This window comes from Argentina anserina, chromosome 2 (genome assembly GCF_933775445.1).
Source record: "Argentina anserina chromosome 2, drPotAnse1.1, whole genome shotgun sequence".
Lineage (NCBI taxonomy): Eukaryota > Viridiplantae > Streptophyta > Magnoliopsida > Rosales > Rosaceae > Argentina > Argentina anserina.
In genome coordinates this window covers 1,109,065-1,127,636 of record NC_065873.1, presented here as the reverse complement: position 1 = coordinate 1,127,636, position 18,572 = coordinate 1,109,065, and the positions used below count along the sequence as shown (strand labels likewise).

The 18,572-nt window shown below is 40.6% G+C and overlaps 6 protein-coding genes across 7 annotated transcripts in view; 2 read left to right on the top strand and 4 right to left on the bottom strand.

Annotated features, from left to right (window-relative positions):
- Nucleotides 1–18,572, top strand: part of LOC126782026 (translocon-associated protein subunit alpha) — a 213,912-nt gene that overhangs the window by 143,127 nt on the left and 52,213 nt on the right. The window lies entirely within an intron of this gene.
- On the bottom strand, nucleotides 343–831 carry LOC126782286 (basic form of pathogenesis-related protein 1-like). The gene has a single exon (XM_050507500.1). The coding sequence runs from the start codon at nucleotides 829–831 to the stop codon at nucleotides 343–345; it is 489 nt and encodes a 162-aa protein (XP_050363457.1).
- On the top strand, nucleotides 1,787–3,273 carry LOC126782034 (type III polyketide synthase B). Its single transcript, XM_050507180.1, has 2 exons — nucleotides 1,787–2,023; nucleotides 2,188–3,273. The coding sequence occupies exons 1-2, from the start codon at nucleotides 1,787–1,789 to the stop codon at nucleotides 3,172–3,174; spliced, it is 1,224 nt and encodes a 407-aa protein (XP_050363137.1). The 3' UTR covers nucleotides 3,175–3,273.
- LOC126782025 (uncharacterized) lies at nucleotides 3,912–6,468 on the bottom strand. Its single transcript, XM_050507170.1, has 6 exons — nucleotides 6,161–6,468; nucleotides 5,687–5,886; nucleotides 4,992–5,132; nucleotides 4,812–4,892; nucleotides 4,298–4,422; nucleotides 3,912–4,190 (listed from the first exon to the last, which is right to left on the bottom strand). The coding sequence occupies exons 1-6, from the start codon at nucleotides 6,381–6,383 to the stop codon at nucleotides 4,142–4,144; spliced, it is 819 nt and encodes a 272-aa protein (XP_050363127.1). The 5' UTR covers nucleotides 6,384–6,468; the 3' UTR covers nucleotides 3,912–4,141.
- LOC126782029 (expansin-A25-like) lies at nucleotides 13,705–14,756 on the bottom strand. The gene is given in 3 exon segments (XM_050507174.1): nucleotides 13,705–14,315; nucleotides 14,578–14,611; nucleotides 14,613–14,756. Coding segments are annotated over 3 exon segments (789 nt in total).
- LOC126782030 (uncharacterized) lies at nucleotides 16,773–18,384 on the bottom strand. The gene is made up of 2 exons (XM_050507175.1): nucleotides 17,777–18,384; nucleotides 16,773–17,492 (listed from the first exon to the last, which is right to left on the bottom strand). The coding sequence occupies exons 1-2, from the start codon at nucleotides 17,783–17,785 to the stop codon at nucleotides 16,845–16,847; spliced, it is 657 nt and encodes a 218-aa protein (XP_050363132.1). The 5' UTR covers nucleotides 17,786–18,384; the 3' UTR covers nucleotides 16,773–16,844.

The window sequence follows — 18,572 nt, the reverse complement described above, 5'->3', positions numbered from 1 at the left end:
GCAAGTTGCACGTTGCGTCTATATATATATATATATATATATATATAGGATGCTGCATGATCGAGTTGATTCGGATGTTCTAGCTAGCTAGGTCATTTTACAACAAACGAAAAAGAATACATCAGCTTGCTGATAATAAGGATCAATAATTTCAACAAAAGCGACCACATAATCTATATTATTAACATCCGAGGTTAGAGATTACAACAAGGGGAATATAAATCGTAAGTTTCGCCATCAAATCATACAATACAATTCTTGCATAATACCTTGTTATTATTTTTAGATGTTCGCAACTAAATAAATATATATAGCTAAGGTTAGCCACTTAGCCATAGCTAGCTAATAGGGACGCTCTCCGATATAGTTCCCAGGAGGATAATAATTACAAATTATAAACACCCACCCATTTTTACATCTGGTCCTAGCACAACCGAGATTAACAGAATCGCGCCAAACCACTTGTGTATAATGCAAACATTCATCATTAACACATTTGTTAGAGGCATAGTCATAGTTAGGCTTCTCAGTCACCCAATACCTCACAGCTTGTGCACCTGACATTTTACCAAAACCTTCAGCCAAATTCTCGCCGTAGGGTCCTCCAGAATGCTCCATTTCGCAGGTCTTAATTCTTGTTTTGGCATACTTTCGTGCGTACTCTGCTACAGTTTCATTCCATGTGATCGGACCAACACCAACCTCTGCTCGAGCTTTGTTGTGTTCATCAATGAACCCTTGATGGCGACTGCTAATAAATCTGGCTTGAGAGAGGTGAAATGTTATGATTAGTGTACAGCATACACCAAAGAGGACCGTGTTAAACGCCATGTGTTTCTTCTCTGCACGATAGAATGGGAGTATTGGACAGTCAGCTAGCTTCAACATATTTATAGAGGGGTATATGTCATTTCTTTTAGAAGAAGCGGATTTAGGGCTAACTTCTTGCCGTTATCCGAATTACTATGGAGCTAACAAAGGCATTCGAGAGGAAAGTCAGTAAATCAAATGACGTGATTCTTGGATTTGGACATTTGGTTAAAACATTCCTCATTTAGATGATTAGTTTGTTCACTTTGATATGCACCGACTGTATTTACCTGCTATAGTTTGTTGAAGTTGGTGATCATTTTGTGTAACAAATTTCGTTATGATCGATAAGTTCCCACTTGGATTGTATTGATATTAATCATCTCTTGCACTACCCAAACTTAAAATGCATTAAATTTTTCCCTAGAAAATCCTAATGACGGTAAATCTCGACGTACTAAAAATTTAAACCGTCAAAATGATTATGCATGCGTGTTTCTTAAATAAATCTTCTCCGATTAAACGTTGCAAAATTTTCTTTCCCCTTGCTTTGTTGGTCCAGGGACTTCAATAGAGTTCATTCCAATTACAGGAGATCGACATGCATGGCAAGTCCATGGGTTCAGATTTATGATATCAATTATATTTAAACGCGTTTTCGCGATCTTTAGTTTAGCAAATACTTACTGTTGATCCAAATCCCATCACCAAACCACAACCTGCATCTTTAAACATAGTCTACATGATCACCTTGTTTCTCAACTAAACCATTATTCTATATACAGGATAGTTTCACACTTTATGTTTCTCCCAATATGAAATTGTTCATACCTTAGCTACCTCTCAGCATAATCCAACAGTTCATCTATATATATAGGAGCAGCAAAGGTTCATATATAAGTCATAAGACCTGGCCTCCAATAGATCCTAGCTGAAAATATCAACATCTCCTCTCTTTGTTTCTAACTTTCTATACATGGGGAGTGACGTCGGTGTTGCACTAGGAGATTCTACAATGAAGGCCAACCCAGGGAAAGCTACGATTCTGGCTCTTGGCAAGGCCTTCCCTCACCAGCTTGTCATGCAGGATTATCTGGTTGATGGATATTTCAGAGATACCAACTGTGATGATCCAGACCTCAAGGAGAAGCTGGCTCGACTTTGTAAGTCCATCTCTCACCAGCTATCTATATGCATGAATTGTAGATCTCAAGTTTGAACCATGACGTACGTACGTGAGTTCTTTCTTCTTTGTTTCAAAGAAACTATCATATATCCACCAGTACAGTTTATTTCGATATAATAATAATTCTAAGTGAAAAACCAGATATTCTTGCTGCTAATTCAGTCATTCTTGTATGTCAATTCTTAGGCAAGACAACGACAGTCAAAACTCGGTATGTGGTCATGTCAGACGAGATTCTAAAGCGATGTCCAGAGCTTGCACTTGAGGGTATTCCCACAGTGAAGCAAAGACTAGACATTTGCAACGATGCTGTAACACAGATGGCCATTGAAGCTTCACAGGCTTGCATCAAGAATTGGGGCAGACCTGTTTCAGACATAACACATGTGGTCTACGTCTCATCCAGTGAAGCTAGACTACCTGGTGGAGACCTTTACCTAGCAAGAGGACTTGAACTCTCCCCACAGACTAAGAGAGTCATGCTTTACTTCTCGGGCTGCTCCGGTGGCGTGGCAGGTCTTCGTGTAGCAAAAGACATTGCCGAGAACAACCCAAACAGCAGAGTTCTGCTTGCTACTTCTGAAACTACTATTATCGGCTACAAGCCACCGAGTGCACATAGACCATATGATCTTGTTGGCGTAGCACTGTTCGGTGATGGTGCTGGAGCAATGATCATTGGCTCAGACCCGGAGATAGTCTCTGAAAAGCCTCTATTTGAGCTTCACACGGCTCTTCAGGAATTCTTGCCAGGCACAGAGAAGACCATAGATGGAAGGCTCACAGAAGAAGGGATTAGTTTCAAGTTAGGAAGAGAGCTTCCTCAGGTAATCGAAGATAATGTAGAGGGGTTCTGTGGAAGGTTGATGGATGCAGTTGGGTTTGATAACAAGGAATACAACAATATGTTCTGGGCTGTTCATCCAGGGGGTCCTGCAATCTTGAATCGGATGGAGAAGCGCCTGGATTTGTTGCCAGAAAAGCTTAATGCTAGCAGAAGAGCTCTGATGGATTATGGGAATGCTAGCAGCAATACTATTGTGTATGTGCTTGAGTACATGATAGAAGAGAGCAAAAAGATCAAGAAAGAGCAATCATGTGGTGAATGGGGTTTGATTCTGGCCTTCGGACCTGGCATAACTTTCGAGGGAATCCTAGCAAGGAACCTTACTATCTAAGTATGAATACGAGCCTCATGTAGCAGTGGAACTTTTATTTCTGCTATGATTATAAATGACCCATCGAATACATGCTGGGACAAATAAGTTGTTCATAACGTTCAGGCAATCGGGTGTGTTGCCATAAGTGTCTAGCCACCGTCTCAATTGATTAACAAAGTTCTGCAAAAGAGTCATGGAATGTTTATCTGGTATAGAATAATACGACATCGATCATTTTTCATGTTTCAAGTCTACTTGAGGAAAACAATTTCAGCTCATGTTCAGTAAATCCACTAAAGTTGGTAAACCAGATATTTCAAACAGACAAAGCAAGGCGCTATATTAGATCCCTATAGTTTAACAAAAAGTAGTGATTTAGGCACTTGCAACATAGCAGAAAAAGGTAGTGGATTCGTAGTGCTAGGGTTATCCTGAAGTGGCTTTGGTTGTCCACACCAACAAAACGTTGTTCAAGTTATCTCTGATAGGAGATGAAATGGTAAAGTTAACGGGACTCAATTAAGCTATATGAAAACCACTGAGATTGTGGGCAGATGGCAGACAATTGGTGTTTGAGATTTCAATTATATGACCAGGCAATATCAACTCCAATGATGTATATATATACTGATAACTTATGCTAGCACAACAGGCTTGATTCAGCGTTAAGTGGGTATATAGGCTTCAGCAGATTTTAGAATGTAGATCGAGACAATGGTAAAGCTTTAACAAAATGTTAGCACCCTTTGAGAAAGTGGAACCAAAGCATGTCTAAATTATAGATACGAAACTTAGTTTACTCCATCCATCCCCAACTTTACAAGCAACCCACTTCATCTCCAGTCATGATTTTTTTTTTCATAGAAATAGAGAGAACTAGAAATTTGGAGAGCAAAAAGGGGAACTAAATAAGGATAAACACATGCTAGCTAAGTTAATTGTTGACAACATGGTTGTAAACCACCACAGCACAAGCAGATCAAAATCATACCACTCCAGAAGGGAGGCGAAGAACAAGCTGCCCTCCGAAAACACTGGAAAACAGAAAACAAATCCCAATAAGAAAACTTTGGATGACATAATACAATCGGGAGAGATTTGTACTACAAACATACTTGGAAAAATGTATTCAAAGACCAACCTTTTGACATAATAGTAACAGAAGTCCGCCAATATAAAAGTTTGAACGATTTCCGAAATAAGAACCATAGAAGGCCACAACCCATACCCCAAGGCCACGAGCAAGTGTCCGCGGGTATCTAATACCTGTTGACCAATAGAATATAGTTTACTAAAGTTGGAATGAAATGAAACAATACCCTTTTAACTAATCACAGATACATAGCCCTTCCAAGTTCAATGGACCAAATCCTTAAGCAACTTTGAGTACAAGGGTTCTCATTTCATCACTAAAATATAAAAATAAATTAGTATAAACTCATCCTTTATCATTCAGATGCTCTCAGTCCAATTAATCATATCACGATAAAGCCATCGCAACAAATGCCTACAATTGAAATTGATACAAAGTACATCCGTAAACAAGTCTAGGCATCAATTTAGCAATCGTCTTCATGCAAGACCAACAATTTTCTAAAACGTCAAATCATACTTAATTCAAAGAAAAAGAAAAATGTAATCAAAGAGAATCAAACCTGGAGAACCCAATGGGCACAGCTTAGGAACCTTGCAATACCAAGTGCAAACACGTAATGAGCTGTGAAAGGCTCAACAATCTGAAAGTAGAAACCAGCGGAATCATATAAGAATTAGTCGCATGCCCTTTGGTAATGAACTCATAATTATGAAAATATTTCCACTAAATGATGTGAGACCTTTGTATTCTGCATCACCCTCAACTGGGGTAGAACTGAAACAGCTTCTAAATATACACAAAAGGCCCAGGAAATCCTGTTTAATAAATGATGAGAAGTTGATGGATGTATAAACAAAGCTAGTAGAGCACATGGTGCCACCTGCATCCAAATCAAGGGTGAACATATTAGAATTACAATCAAAGCAGCATAGCACATAAAGGTGAAAAGGATAATCCAGAATGCATCATCACCAAAACAGGAAGTCAGTCAATACGCCTTTTTTAATATGTACCCAACAGTTGCAAAGTTTTTTGTAACAGATAACAGTACAAACTTGCTAGATCACATACCTCCAGACTGAATACTAATAATTATTATCAACATTAGCCTTTGATCCAAAATGTAACTACACAGTAATAACAAAAAGAATGCCCGTGCTTAATGAAATAATCTCTAGATATAAGTGATTCACCGCACTCATAAACCCCAATATCTTCGTTTCTATAGCTCAATTCATGCCCTTCATAAAGCTGATAGTTGTAATACTTATCCAACCATATTGAGAAAACCAAAATACAGATGACTAATACCCCCTTCTCAACTCTCAGAGAAACTGGTTTTGTCTCTACAGTCACCAATCTATAACAACAGAGAAACACACATTGTTCTGATAAAACATAAAAGCAAAGAGAAGGTGATGAAGAAAAACTCACCACATAGTATATTGCAAAGTTGTCTTTGTCCTCCATATAACTAGACTTCAAGTTGAAGCGGATCATATAAATAACCCAGAGGGTAGTCACCAATGTAGCTAAATCAAGCAGGGTGTGTATGTCATATTCCATAACAACACTGCAGTACAATCTCACAGCTAAAAACATTGCTGTAAGTTCCTGTGATTTCAGTGATAGCCCTGCACACAATTCCCAACATTTCCTCCAATCAATCAATCTCTCATTAATTCCACAATCACCAAAAAACAATAAGCTTATCCAATCAATCCACAATTTATCCACATCGAAAAATTAACATGAAATCCAATAAAGCTCAGATTTTTCCCTCCAATTTGTTAATCCCAATTCATTTCCGCCACGCAATTTAGATCACCAATCCCTAAAGACCCTAATTTTGACTTGATCAATTCGAATTGAAACGAAACCCTAAAATTTAAAGGTGGAGACTTTTACCGGCGCAAGTCTTCTCCTTCATGAGCTTATAGATGAGGACGGAGATTCCGGCGGAGTGAACAGCCTCAGCTGCGACGAAGAGGTTATCGTGATCGTGAACGACGAATCGGAGGAGAACCAGAGCCGCCATGCCGGACACCACGGCCAGAAAGCCCTTCACTTTCGGCGGTTGGCGGCGGACCCATGTCGAGGCGGTGTTGATCGGCGTCTTCGGAGCCCTCATCGGAAAATGCAAGTCGTCGGGGTTTCGCCGGGAAAGTGTGGATTCGGCGAAGAAAAGTGAGGGGGGAAATGTTTATGAAGGAAAAACCAAATGAGAAAGGAAAAGCTTTGTATATAAATCGAGGCAAAAGCCAACGACGTATTAAAAACAGGTTTTTGGATGTCGTTTGAGGCACGCGACATGTCGCTTTTTGTTCTAATTTGAGGTGATTAAAACAATTTTAGACCAGTTGATTAAGCAGCGGTGGGTTGCCTACGTCTTCATATATCCAACCATAATCAGTAGTTAATTTAGTAATCTTTAACCTTAACCCTTGACTCAAAAAAGGGCATTTTCCCTATTCGTTTTGTGATCAATTTTACCAGTCAATTTAGGTAAGCGAATTACCAGTCAATTTTTCCTTTGAGGTACTCTCTCACTTTTACTATGGTGAGCGTCAATTGTGGTTCTATTTATCATTTTATTTGGCTTGCATAATTTTTACAAGATTCGATGTATGTTTCATTCTAGTTTTGGTTATACTCTCTCGCTTAACAACGAGTTTCTTGTATGATAGTTATGCCACTTATGCGGAATAATAAGGGTACAAACTCGCTAGGCACCACTAAGGTCTCACTACACCCAACCAGGACGAGCAGGGTGTATCCGTTGGATCGCCTGGATAGACTTGTTATAAAACACTGAGAATAATTATTACTTTAAATAACATCCGTTAAACTCTCACTAGCTAGCATAGGAGTTCATGAAAATATGTTTCTAAAGTTCTAAATAAAACTTTCAATTATTATTTAATTATTGGCACATCAACATCTCCTTAAAATTAGTACTAATCTTTCTTATTGAGTTGTTAATACTTCAGGACTTTGGGTAAGGGGCATGCAAAGAGTGGAGTCAGGAGTGATGGGAGTTTAAAAGAGTCCATTCCTCAACCTCTTCCAACTTGTCAGCGTGACAAAAGAAACGAGTAACTACTGATCTGTATTAGCACTTTCTCTGCCAAAGTTATTCCCCAGAAAAAAGGGTTTGCTTTGTCACAGCTATTATTCACACCTCAGACGGTTATGCAAAGCTTGCAGTCATCACTCTCCCTGAATAACACTATCTTTGGCTTAAACAACTATAGATTTGGCTAATATGACATGATACGTTTATCGATCACAAACAACACCCTGAGGGTACTATGAAAAGATGACATTACAAGCAAACTGTAGTTTTTATTACAATTGCAAGAAGCTAGTAGGTCATAGTCATTGTATTGGTTCCCCACAATCACGACCCAACGCTTTAGTAAAGAGTGGTCGACTGGTCGTAGGTTGAACGGTAGAAATCAGCATGTCCACGAATCTGATCGATCTCCTCATTGCAGGCTTCCTCAAGTGCTATCATTCGATTCCCAAATGAGATGGGTCTTCTGTCTTCAGCCTCATCTTCGCCACCCAAGTAAACTGCAACGGACCAATCTGGAATTTGCGAGCCTTCTTCCCAACGTAATTGTTGAGGAGCTATCACATTGATGAATTGGTTAATTGTATTTAGGGCTGATTATAGATGCATATACGTTATGTGATTATTGTATACTATGATAGGTGTCAGTTTCCACCGTTTCGGTATTGTTGTATCTCTTGGACTTCTTCCAAGTGTGTATATATATCTCATGTAATAGAACACCGATATATCTCAGTGAAAACACTTTTCTTCTTGGTATCTAGAGCCTGATTATCATCTCCTCTGTTTGTCCTTTTCTTTTTCCTACAATCATGGCCACCAATGCTTCTTCATCTTCTTCAACAACTGGCCCCTCTCTTCCTTTCAATATCTCAGCCTTTGTCTCCGCCAAACTCTCTGAAACTAATTATCTATTATGGGAGAGTCAACTCAAGCCATTCCTCATTGGTCAAAATTGGTGGCGTTTCGTTGATGGATCTTATCCATGTCCAAGTCTAACTCTTCTTCCTATGGTATCTGAGAAGGCACCGGAAAATGCTCCTCCCCCTGAACCCGTTCCCAATCCTGATTATGTCTCCGGGTACCAAACTGATCAATATCTAATGAGTTTACTCCGAGCTACTCTCACCGAGCCCGTTCTCTCACAAGTGGTAGGCTGTTCTACATCCAAAGCCATATGGGATTGCCTTAGTGAGAACTTTTCTCAACACTCACTTGCAAATGCAACTCATATCCGCTTTCAACTTCTTTCTCTCACCAAAGGCTCCAAAACTATCACCGAGTATCTCTCGCATGCTAAAAATCTGGCGGATCAACTCAGTGCTATTAACTCTCCCGTATCCTCGGTGAATTTAGTGACCTATGTTCTTCGTGGTTTGGGTCTTGAATATGCGATGTTGGTAACTGCCATCACTACTATTCCTCCATTGCCTTCCTTTGCTTCACTTCGTGCTCGTCTTCTGGCATTTGAAGCTCAACAACTTCATCTTGCTACACAGGCCCCTGCCCCTCAACCCACTGCCTTCTTCACAGCACATCATTCTCCACGCCCTTCTCGTAGTTCTCGAGATAGCCGTTTTACCTCTCCCCTGTCCTTTCAAAACCGCAGACAGGGCCACTTGAACAATCGCAACTACCGTCCACCACCGCCTACTCCTGGCATTTTAGGTCCTCCTCCAGCCTCTCGCCCACCATTACAATGCTGGAATTGCCGCCAATATGGCCATATTGCCTCCAGGTGCCCTCAGGCACGTATGTTTGCCGGGATGCATACTGCTTCCTCATCTGATCCTAATTGGTATATGGATTCCGGCGCCACCAATCACATGACTCATGATGCAAGCTCCTTCAATTCATCTACTAGTCATTCACTCACTGATCAAGTGGTTGTTGGTAATGGTGAATCTCTCCCCATAACTCACTCTGGTACTGTTTCTTTTTCCTCCGGTTCTTTTACCTTTCGTCTTTCTGATGTTCTACGTGTACCTTCCCTTTGTAAAAATTTACTTTCGGTTGCTCAGTTTACTCATGATTTTCTTGTCAGTGTTACCTTCTTTCCCTGGGGTTATGTTATTCGTGACTTACGCAACGGTAATGTTCTCTTTCAGGGCCCATGTAAGGATGGTCTTTATCCCATCTTTCCCAAATCTTTGTCTGCGTCCAAGATTGCTCTTTCCTCAGAAGTCCAGTCATCTCTTTGGCATTGTCGTCTAGGACACCCGTCAAATAAAGTGTTGAGCACTCTTGTTTCTCGTTCTTTATTAGGTTCTACTTTTCGCTTATCTAATAATGATTGTAGTCATTGTGCCTTGGCTAAATCCACTCGTCTTTCTTTTTCGTCCCATGAACATTGTACCGTTGCTCCTTTTGATTTAATACACTCTGATGTTTGGATGTCTCCTGTTGTTTCTGTGTCTGGTTTTCGTTATTATGTCTTATTTACTGATGATTTCACTCGCTTCTCTTAGATTTTTCCAATGCGTCTCAAATCTGAAGTTTTTGACCATTTCTCTACTTTTTATATGTATGTCAAAACTCAATTTTCCTTATCAATCAAACAGTTTCAGAGTGATGGGGGCAAGGAGTTTGATAATTCTCATTTTCACCAATTTTGTGCTAGCAATGGTATTATACATCGGTTTTCGTGTCCTTATACGCCACAACAAAATGGTTTGGCGGAGCGAAAACATCGACATATAGCAGATATGGGCCGAACTCTTCTTCTTACTGCTCATCTTCCTCATAATTTGTGGGCCGAAACTCTTTGTACAGCGGTGTATCTCATTAATCGACTTCCAACTCCTATCTTACATTGGAGCTCACCGTACCAAAAACTCTTTGGGGCACATCCTAATTATTCTCTCATAAGGACATTTGGGTGTATATGTTATCCTTTTCTTGGTGATTATGCTACTAACAAGTTACAACCCCGATCTCTCCAATGTGTTTTTGTTGGTTACAGTGATCGTCATCGCGGGTACCGTTGCCTACATCCTCCCACAGGCCGGCTTTACACTTCTCGCCATGTGGTATTTCATGAAGACCAATTCTACTATGTTCTCAATAGCACTGCGGCTCCTCCATTAGATCTTCATATTGTTCCCTTGAGTCTTGCGTTTGAGACAACGCCTCTCCCTGCTACAGTCTCACATGTCGACTCATCTCTAGCCACTGTTAGCGATCTCGCATCTAATTCAGCCCCCTCAGTTGATGTGACTGCAACCCCACCCGATATAGTTACCTCTGCTCAAGGTCCACAACACCAGTCTGCTACAGTTCCTACCACTACAACACTTGTATCTCCACCGTCAGTCTCTGCCACTACATCTCTACCACACTCACCATCCAAACTCCATCATCCTCAACCTCTGCGTGTCCACACTCGCTCCCAGTCTGGCATTTTTAAACCCAATCCTAAGTACCAGGCCAACTTGTCTACAAGGTATCCTGTTCCTCATGCCTTTGCTGCCTTATTGGATCAAGCTGTGGAACCTACATCTTATACACAGGCTTCTCGACATCCTGAATGGAAACAAGCTATGGTTGATGAGTTCAATGCCCTCCTTAAACAAGGTACTTGGTCTTTGGTTCCCTCATCCCCTTCCTTTAATATTGTTGGTTGTAAATGGGTATTCAAAGTTAAGCAACATCCTGACGGAACAATTGAGAGATATAAAGCTCGACTTGTTGCCAAGGGATTTCACCAACAAGAGGGAATTGACTACTTTGACACATTAAGTCCAGTGGTCAAACCAACTACTATCCGTGTTGTTCTTAGTATCGCAGTCTCCTCTGGATGGCCTCTACGTCAATTGGATGTAAAAAATGCCTTTTTGCATGGGTTTCTTGATGAAGACGTGTATATGAAACAACCACCCGGCTTTGTTGATCCTAGTCGGCCTCATCATGTGTGTAAACTTCATAAGGCTATTTATGGTTTGAATCAAGCACCTCGTGCTTGGTTTCAACGTTTCAACTCCTTCTTGCTCCGTGGTGGTTTCACTCAAAGCAAAGCAGACTCTTCCTTGTTTGTTTATACGCATGGCTCTCACATCATGATGTTGCTTCTTTATGTTGATGATATTGTGCTTACTGGTAATAGTGCTTCTCTCTTACTAGCCTTCATTAAGAGCTTGGGTGTGGAATTTGACATCAAGGATCTTGGCCAATTACATTATTTTCTTGGCATGGAAGTCTCCTACTTGCTTCACTCCATTCATCTCACTCAAAACAAATATACTGTGGATCTTCTTCGCCGTAACAATCTTCTTGATTGCAAGCCTGTGTCCACTCCTATGGCTTCTAAGAGTTCTCTTTCTCGTTCTGATGGTACCCCTCTTTCTGATCATACTATGTATCGTCAACTAGTCGGTACTTTGCAATATTTGACATTTACTCGACCCGACATTGCTTATGCCGTTCAACATGTCTCACAATTTATGGGTTCTCCCACTGATGTTCATCTAGAGGCAGTTAAACGCATTCTTCGTTATTTGAAGGGTACTCTTGGTTATGGCCTCCCCATTCATTGCTCTTTGGGTTCTTCTCTTCTTGTCGCTTACTCGGACTCAGACTGGGCTGGTTGTCCAGATACTCGTCGTTCCACCACCGGTTATTGTGTTTTCTTGGGTTCTAATCTCATCTCTTGGAGTGCTAGAAAACAGCGGACTGTGTCTCGTTCGAGCGCCGAGGCAGAATACCGTGCCCTTGCCAATGCGTGTGCAGATACCATTTGGATTCAGGGGCTTTTACATGAGCTGCAATTTTCACTCTCTATGCCCATCCTGCTCAATTGTGATAACTTGTCTGCCACTTACATGGCTGCCAATCCGGTATTTCATTCCCGTACCAAACATGTTGCTCTTGACTATCATTTTGTTCGTGAACGAGTTGCTGCTGGTACTCACCAGGTGAAGTTCATTCCCTCTACTCACCAGCTGGCCGATATCTTTACTAAGGGCTTACCGACTGATCGCTTTGAGCGTCTTGTTTCAAACCTTGTCTCCTCTCCGGAGCCAAGTTTGCGGGGGAGTGTTGAGGAGCCATCACATTGATGAATGGGTTAATTGTATTTAGGGCTGATTATAGATGCATATACGTTATGTGATTATTGTATACTATGATAGGTGTCAGTTTCCACCGTTTCGGTATTGTTGTATCTCTTGGACTTCTTCCAAGTGTGTATATATATCTCATGTAATAGAACACCTATATATCTCAGTGAAAACACTTTTCTTCTTGGTATCTAGAGCCTGATTATCATCTCCTCTGTAGAAATCAGCATGTCCACGAATCTGATCGATCTCCTCATTGCAGGCTTCATCTGTTCGTTTGTCTTCCTCAAGTGCTATCATTCGATTCCCAAATGAGATGGGTCTTCTGTCTTCAGCCTCATCTTGGCCACCCAAGTAAACTGCAACGGACCAATCTGGAATTTGCGAGCCTTCTTCCCAACGTAACGACCGCATTTCGCATCAAAGTTAATATTCGGGCTAGTTGTACAGTCTTTCGGCAACTGCTCTCGGCAAATTCAATAGCGCGCTCTTCTTGCAATCTGGGGCCGTCTGGTATTGATGCATCATGCATGCATGCAGCAGTGAGAACTGAGAAGCTATAGTACGTAGAACTGTAAACCACACCGACAACATGGATCAGTAGATAATAAGGGTCTCAGCATTATACATCCAAATATCCTGATGAGAAATGTGAGCTAATTAGCTAATTATATTATAACTTACGCAGCAACTTGGAATAAGGCTATTATCAAGATCAATGAAAAATCAGCTAAACTTGGAGTACATATGCAGGCAGAGTTGTAATTTCCTGTATATGATTGCCTATTAAGCCATGGAGAGCTACTAAGCTAGCGTATGGAAATTGATCGAAATGTATGTAAATTCCCAGGTATGGCTTTGCACGAACTAAAATATTATATATATATATATATGGTAGCTCATACATTCGATCATCATAATCAAATTCTCCTTTTCGTCGTCTTTCTTTTAATATTCATAACGACCATGCATCAAGATTCATCTTTTCTTCGTAATTCGTTATTTCTTCGTCAAATTATCAAGATCCATCTTTCTCTTCCTGTTCTTATTTCTTAATCGTTACTTTTGTCATTTATAGAACGATGGATAATCAGGTCTTAGACTCAGGTTCCGATAGTTCAATATATTGCCATGTATCATAATTAAAGTGATTGTAATACAGTTATCAACACCTTAATTATTCATTATATATAAACTTTAGAATGCACAAGTTATTGTAATACTGTGACCAAAACCTTATTCCTTATGTATAAACTTCAGAATATGCATGAATTACGTACGTGTGCGCGTGGTTACAATATCACGTACTGGAGTTTTGTTGTCTAAAAGTTGCCATTCCCCTCATAGCTTTGACCAAATTGCCAATTCCCTGGTGCAATACTATCAAACTCAATAGTTTTACCTTCACTGGTAGTAACTTGGAATGATAAGCTCTGCCCTACTAAGTTTGCGCCGGTCTGCCAAACTTGGCCCCAATTGCGAGACATTTGAAGCCAACCGGAATTAGACCCTTTGATTCTGACAGATGTAACATCACCAGCACCACCCACATTGTAAACCAAAGCAGTGATCCAGTAAGGGTTTCCTTTAAGCTCAAACTTAACCCCTCCTGTTTTATAACACGAGACTCGGCGATACTTCACTGGAACTATTCCAGCTTTGTATTGAGCGATCTTTGTGAACATAGGCAAGGACAGGTCGAAGTGATCGTTCGGCGGGTTGCACCAGCCTCCTGAAGGGTTTGGCGGACAGAAATTTGTTGCAGTGACTTTGATAGTGCCTGCATTAGGGATGCACCACTGTGGATCATGAACACACATGATCTGAAAACAAGCACCGCAAGATAATCCATTGTTGAATAGTGTTGTGCTTAGAGCTGTTGTCTGTAGACCATAACCTTGTTGGAAGAGATCACCGTATCCGCAAGCCCCCTCTATTCGATCAAAAAATAAAATCACAAACCTAGAAGCTGACGTGCTTACTCTATCATTTTATGATTTTATCTATTGAAAAATAAATGAAGATAAAGTACGTACTCTTTGTGTACGTACGTAATGTGCTGGACTGTTGGTTATATGAGCATGGAAGTGTGTATACAAATCACAAGAGGGTTTCAACACTTCTATTACCAGCTAGGTTAATATTTACGTCTCAGATTATGAACATATATATACACAACAAAGATCTGAACTTACGCATGGTTTCGCCTCCAGACATGTCGCCGTACGTAGAAGGTTGCGTGTGCATAGTGCCAGTCATGGTCAGGGTTCTCGCCGATCGGATTGCTCATGGTATGGCCCGATCGCCAAAGAATGATGATGATGAACACCTTCGCCCCTCCGAACAAATTCTGGAACTTACTCATGGTTAGCATTATGGTAGTGGGATAGTGATGAACTAGCAATAAGAGCATCCGCACCCATAAATTGCATTTGCTCAAGCAAATGGTAGGGCCAGAAGCAAATTTTGCTTCAAGCAAATCGATTTCATATTTTGCTCAAGCAAATCGATTTTTTCACACACCCATTTACAATTTGCTTGAGCAATTCAATTTTGTCTTGTTGTGAAATAATTAATTTTTTTATCAGATATATTTACAACCAATAATAATGTGCCACGTGTCATTATCGACTCGATATTATTCAAAATTTCCGATAAGATTTTCGACTAATAGATAATTGACACGTGTCACTACCACGTGTCATTGTCGCTAAAATAATTGGAGCAGATTTCCGATAAGATTTTCGACTAGTAGAGAATTGACACGTGTCACTGTCAGCAAAATAATTGGACCAAATTTCTGATAAGATTTTCGACCAATTTGCTATAAAAACGTCTAATATCACTCATTATAACTCATCCTTCAATCTAAACACTTAGCAACATTTCCTTGTTCATCACTCTGATGAATCCTTTCAGCTTTCACAATTTTTTCAGGCGGAGACAACGTCAACAAGAAGAGGATGACGATATGGAGCAATCATTCGTGAATCAGGTGGTCATGGCGGAAGCACAACACGATGATGAATCAACACGACCAAGCGGTTCACGTCGCAGTAAAAAACCGAATAAGCCACGTCAAAGGCTATCTAGGGGACACAATCTCATGGAAGATTACTTCATCGAACGTCCAATTTTCGACGCTCAAGACTTTCGTCGGAGGTACAGGATGAGCAGAGACCGATTCAACATTATCATGACGGACCTCTGCAACCACGACATGTCTTGGCATCAAAGAGAAGACGCCACTGGTTTGCTAGGGCTACTTCCCCAACAAAAGATGACCGGGGCTCTACGAATGCTAGCGTACGGGTCAGCCGCAGATCAGTGTACTGAAATTACAAGGATGGGGGAATCGACTACCCTGAAATGTATGAAGGAGTTTTGTAGCCAAGTTGTTCATCTCTATGGTCCAAGATACCTCCGCAGTCCAACACCGGCAGACCTCACGCGACTATTAGCTAAAGCAGAACGCCGAGGTTTTCCAGGTATGATTGGAAGCATCGACTGCATGCATTGGGAGTGGAAGAACTGCCCAACCGCCTATCAAGGGGCAGACTCGGCCCGAAAGGGTCGCCCAACGGTTATCCTAGAGGCAGTGGCCTCGTATGATACGTGGATATGGCACAGTTTTTTTGGCTGTCCTGGAGCTAAAAATGACATTAATGTGCTCCACCTATCGAATGTGTTCTCAGAGATCCTTGCCGGAAGAGGCCCAACTGTCGTCTACGAAGTCCACGGACAGAGGTACACCACAGCTTATTATCTGGCTGACGGAATATATCCAAGGTACTCTACATTTGTCTAAACAATTTCCAATCCCCAGACGCCGCAAGATAAGCTCTTCGCAAAGAAACAAGAGGCATACCGGAAAGATGTGGAGAGGGCATTTGGCATCTTGCAATCTCGATGGGCAATTATACGTCATAGTTGTACATTGCACCACAAATCGGTAATGACTACCATCATGTTAGCTTGCATTATATTGCATAACATGATTGTTGAGAAAGAGTATGTGGATGATGAGGATGATGATGAGGAAGAAGAAGAAGACTTGCAAAACCCATCGAGGGCTTTCCGGGTTTATGATGGGCCGGTGAATGCACAAGGGAATCGAGTTCTTTTTGAGCCAATTAGTAGAGATGGAGCTAATATACAACGGTTTCACGACCGTGTTGCCGATCTCGAATCCGCTTACATCCATCGAGAGCTCCAGAAAGACTTGGTGAAACACATTTGGAGAGTGGAAACCGGTTAAATATTTTAAATATGTTTTATTGTGTGTTTTCATGATATTTGTGTTTAATTATTAAGCTTGTGTTTAATTTCAGTATGTGTTTTAATTTAATGTGTATTTCAATTTCAACTTAATAAATAAATTGCATTTTATTTCTCGAAAAATTTAAATTACATAAAATGACGAGCCAAGCCCAGATTTATTCTTAGTACAATACTATAACTACTATGGAAAAAGCACGCGATTTGGGTGATAACAATCCGAATATGTTTCATCGGTAGGTTGATCTTGACTAGCTTCTCCTTCATTAAGGATTGCTAGTTTCCTCTTGGTAAAATACATTTTCGAGATTGGGGTCATAGCCTCCAAATCCATTGTCATGATCCTTGTGTCATTCTCTTGTTTCTTCAATCGTAACTCTTCTTCCGCCCTTGCTTCTTTTCGCTTTTGAATGTCTATGTACTCCGCATAATAATTAAGCTCACTTTCATTATGGGCTAGCCTCTTGGTATGCCATGATGCTTGGTCACTTGCAATGGTATGCAAAACCTCCACCCGTTGCTCAATAGGAGTCTTACCATGTTTCTTTTGGCGCCTAGCTTCCTTTGCCGCCTTGGTTCCCATTGGTCTAGGTGGACTCGATGGAGTTGCCGTGTTGCTTTGAGGTGTCTCATTCAATTGGTCGTCATCCAAATTGATGGTTGGAGATGATTCAGTTGCGGAAGGAGTACCGTGGTAACTACTTGCATATGGAGATGGAGTAGTAGGTAGCACCGCAACGAAAGATGGATGATCTTTAACCACTTCCCAACATTCAAAGTGTGTAAACTTTTTCTTCTTGGCATTATAGTAACATGATTGAGCTTGTCGTTCCTGATGTAAAAAACTTATATTAGGTATTTATTTAATTACATAATTTAAATAAATTAGATAAAACAAATAATGTAACCAATTAGATATATTAAAACAAATAATGTAAACAATGCTACATATTTAAACAAATTAAATAAAATAAATAATGTAAATAAAATTAGATATATTAAAATAATTAAATATGTAAACAATGCTATATATTTAAACAAATTAGATATAAATTACATAATTTAATTCATATAATCAAATAAAAATTATAATATATGATAACACAATGTACTTACTTCGTCCATTAGCGAAGTGCCGCTAGCTATACGTTGTCGTGATGCCGCCAAACATTCGCCTCATTTTTGCAAGAGTAGCTTGAACTTGTTGTAGTGAGAAGCGAGCGCGATTCGGGTCCTTGGCTCCTTCGGAGGTTTCTCACCCGGTGCTAGCACCCAATTTTGCATATAATCGCCATGAATTGTCTCCCACAATTTGTCCCTCTTTTGTTTGTTACCGTCATATTCATCAATGCTATGACGGACAAAAGAAATGCACATTTGTAAATCTTCGGAAGGAAGCCAATGGGTGCCCATTGTTTTAGAAAAAAATGCTAAACGAAAAGAGAGAGGAGATGGAGGAAGATGTGAAATTTGTTGTGCACAAATTGGTGTGAGTTCATAACAAATTGAAGTAGTATTTATAGGCAATTTTTTGGGAGAATTTTGAAATTTTGGGGATTTTTTTACAATTTTTTGGGTTTATTTCCGTTATGATCAAATAGTAGCCGTTGCCAATTAATTCTGACCGTTGGATCGAAATTTCTGATTCAAAATGGAAGGCCCAGATCAATTGGACCGTTGGCCAATCTGCTTGACACGTGGCAGCCATTCATTGGCTCGCTTTTTTTTTTGGCGCGTGCAACGCACGCGCCTAACAGAAAAAAAATTCGCCCGTGCCTGACGTCACCCACGGGCGGTGGGCTCCGCCAGGCGATCGAGCAAACGCCGGAGCAAAATTTGCTCGAGCGATCGGACGAGCACCGCGGCTGGGTTGACTGGGCGAGCAGCTCGCCTCCTCCTGCTCGCCGGTGCG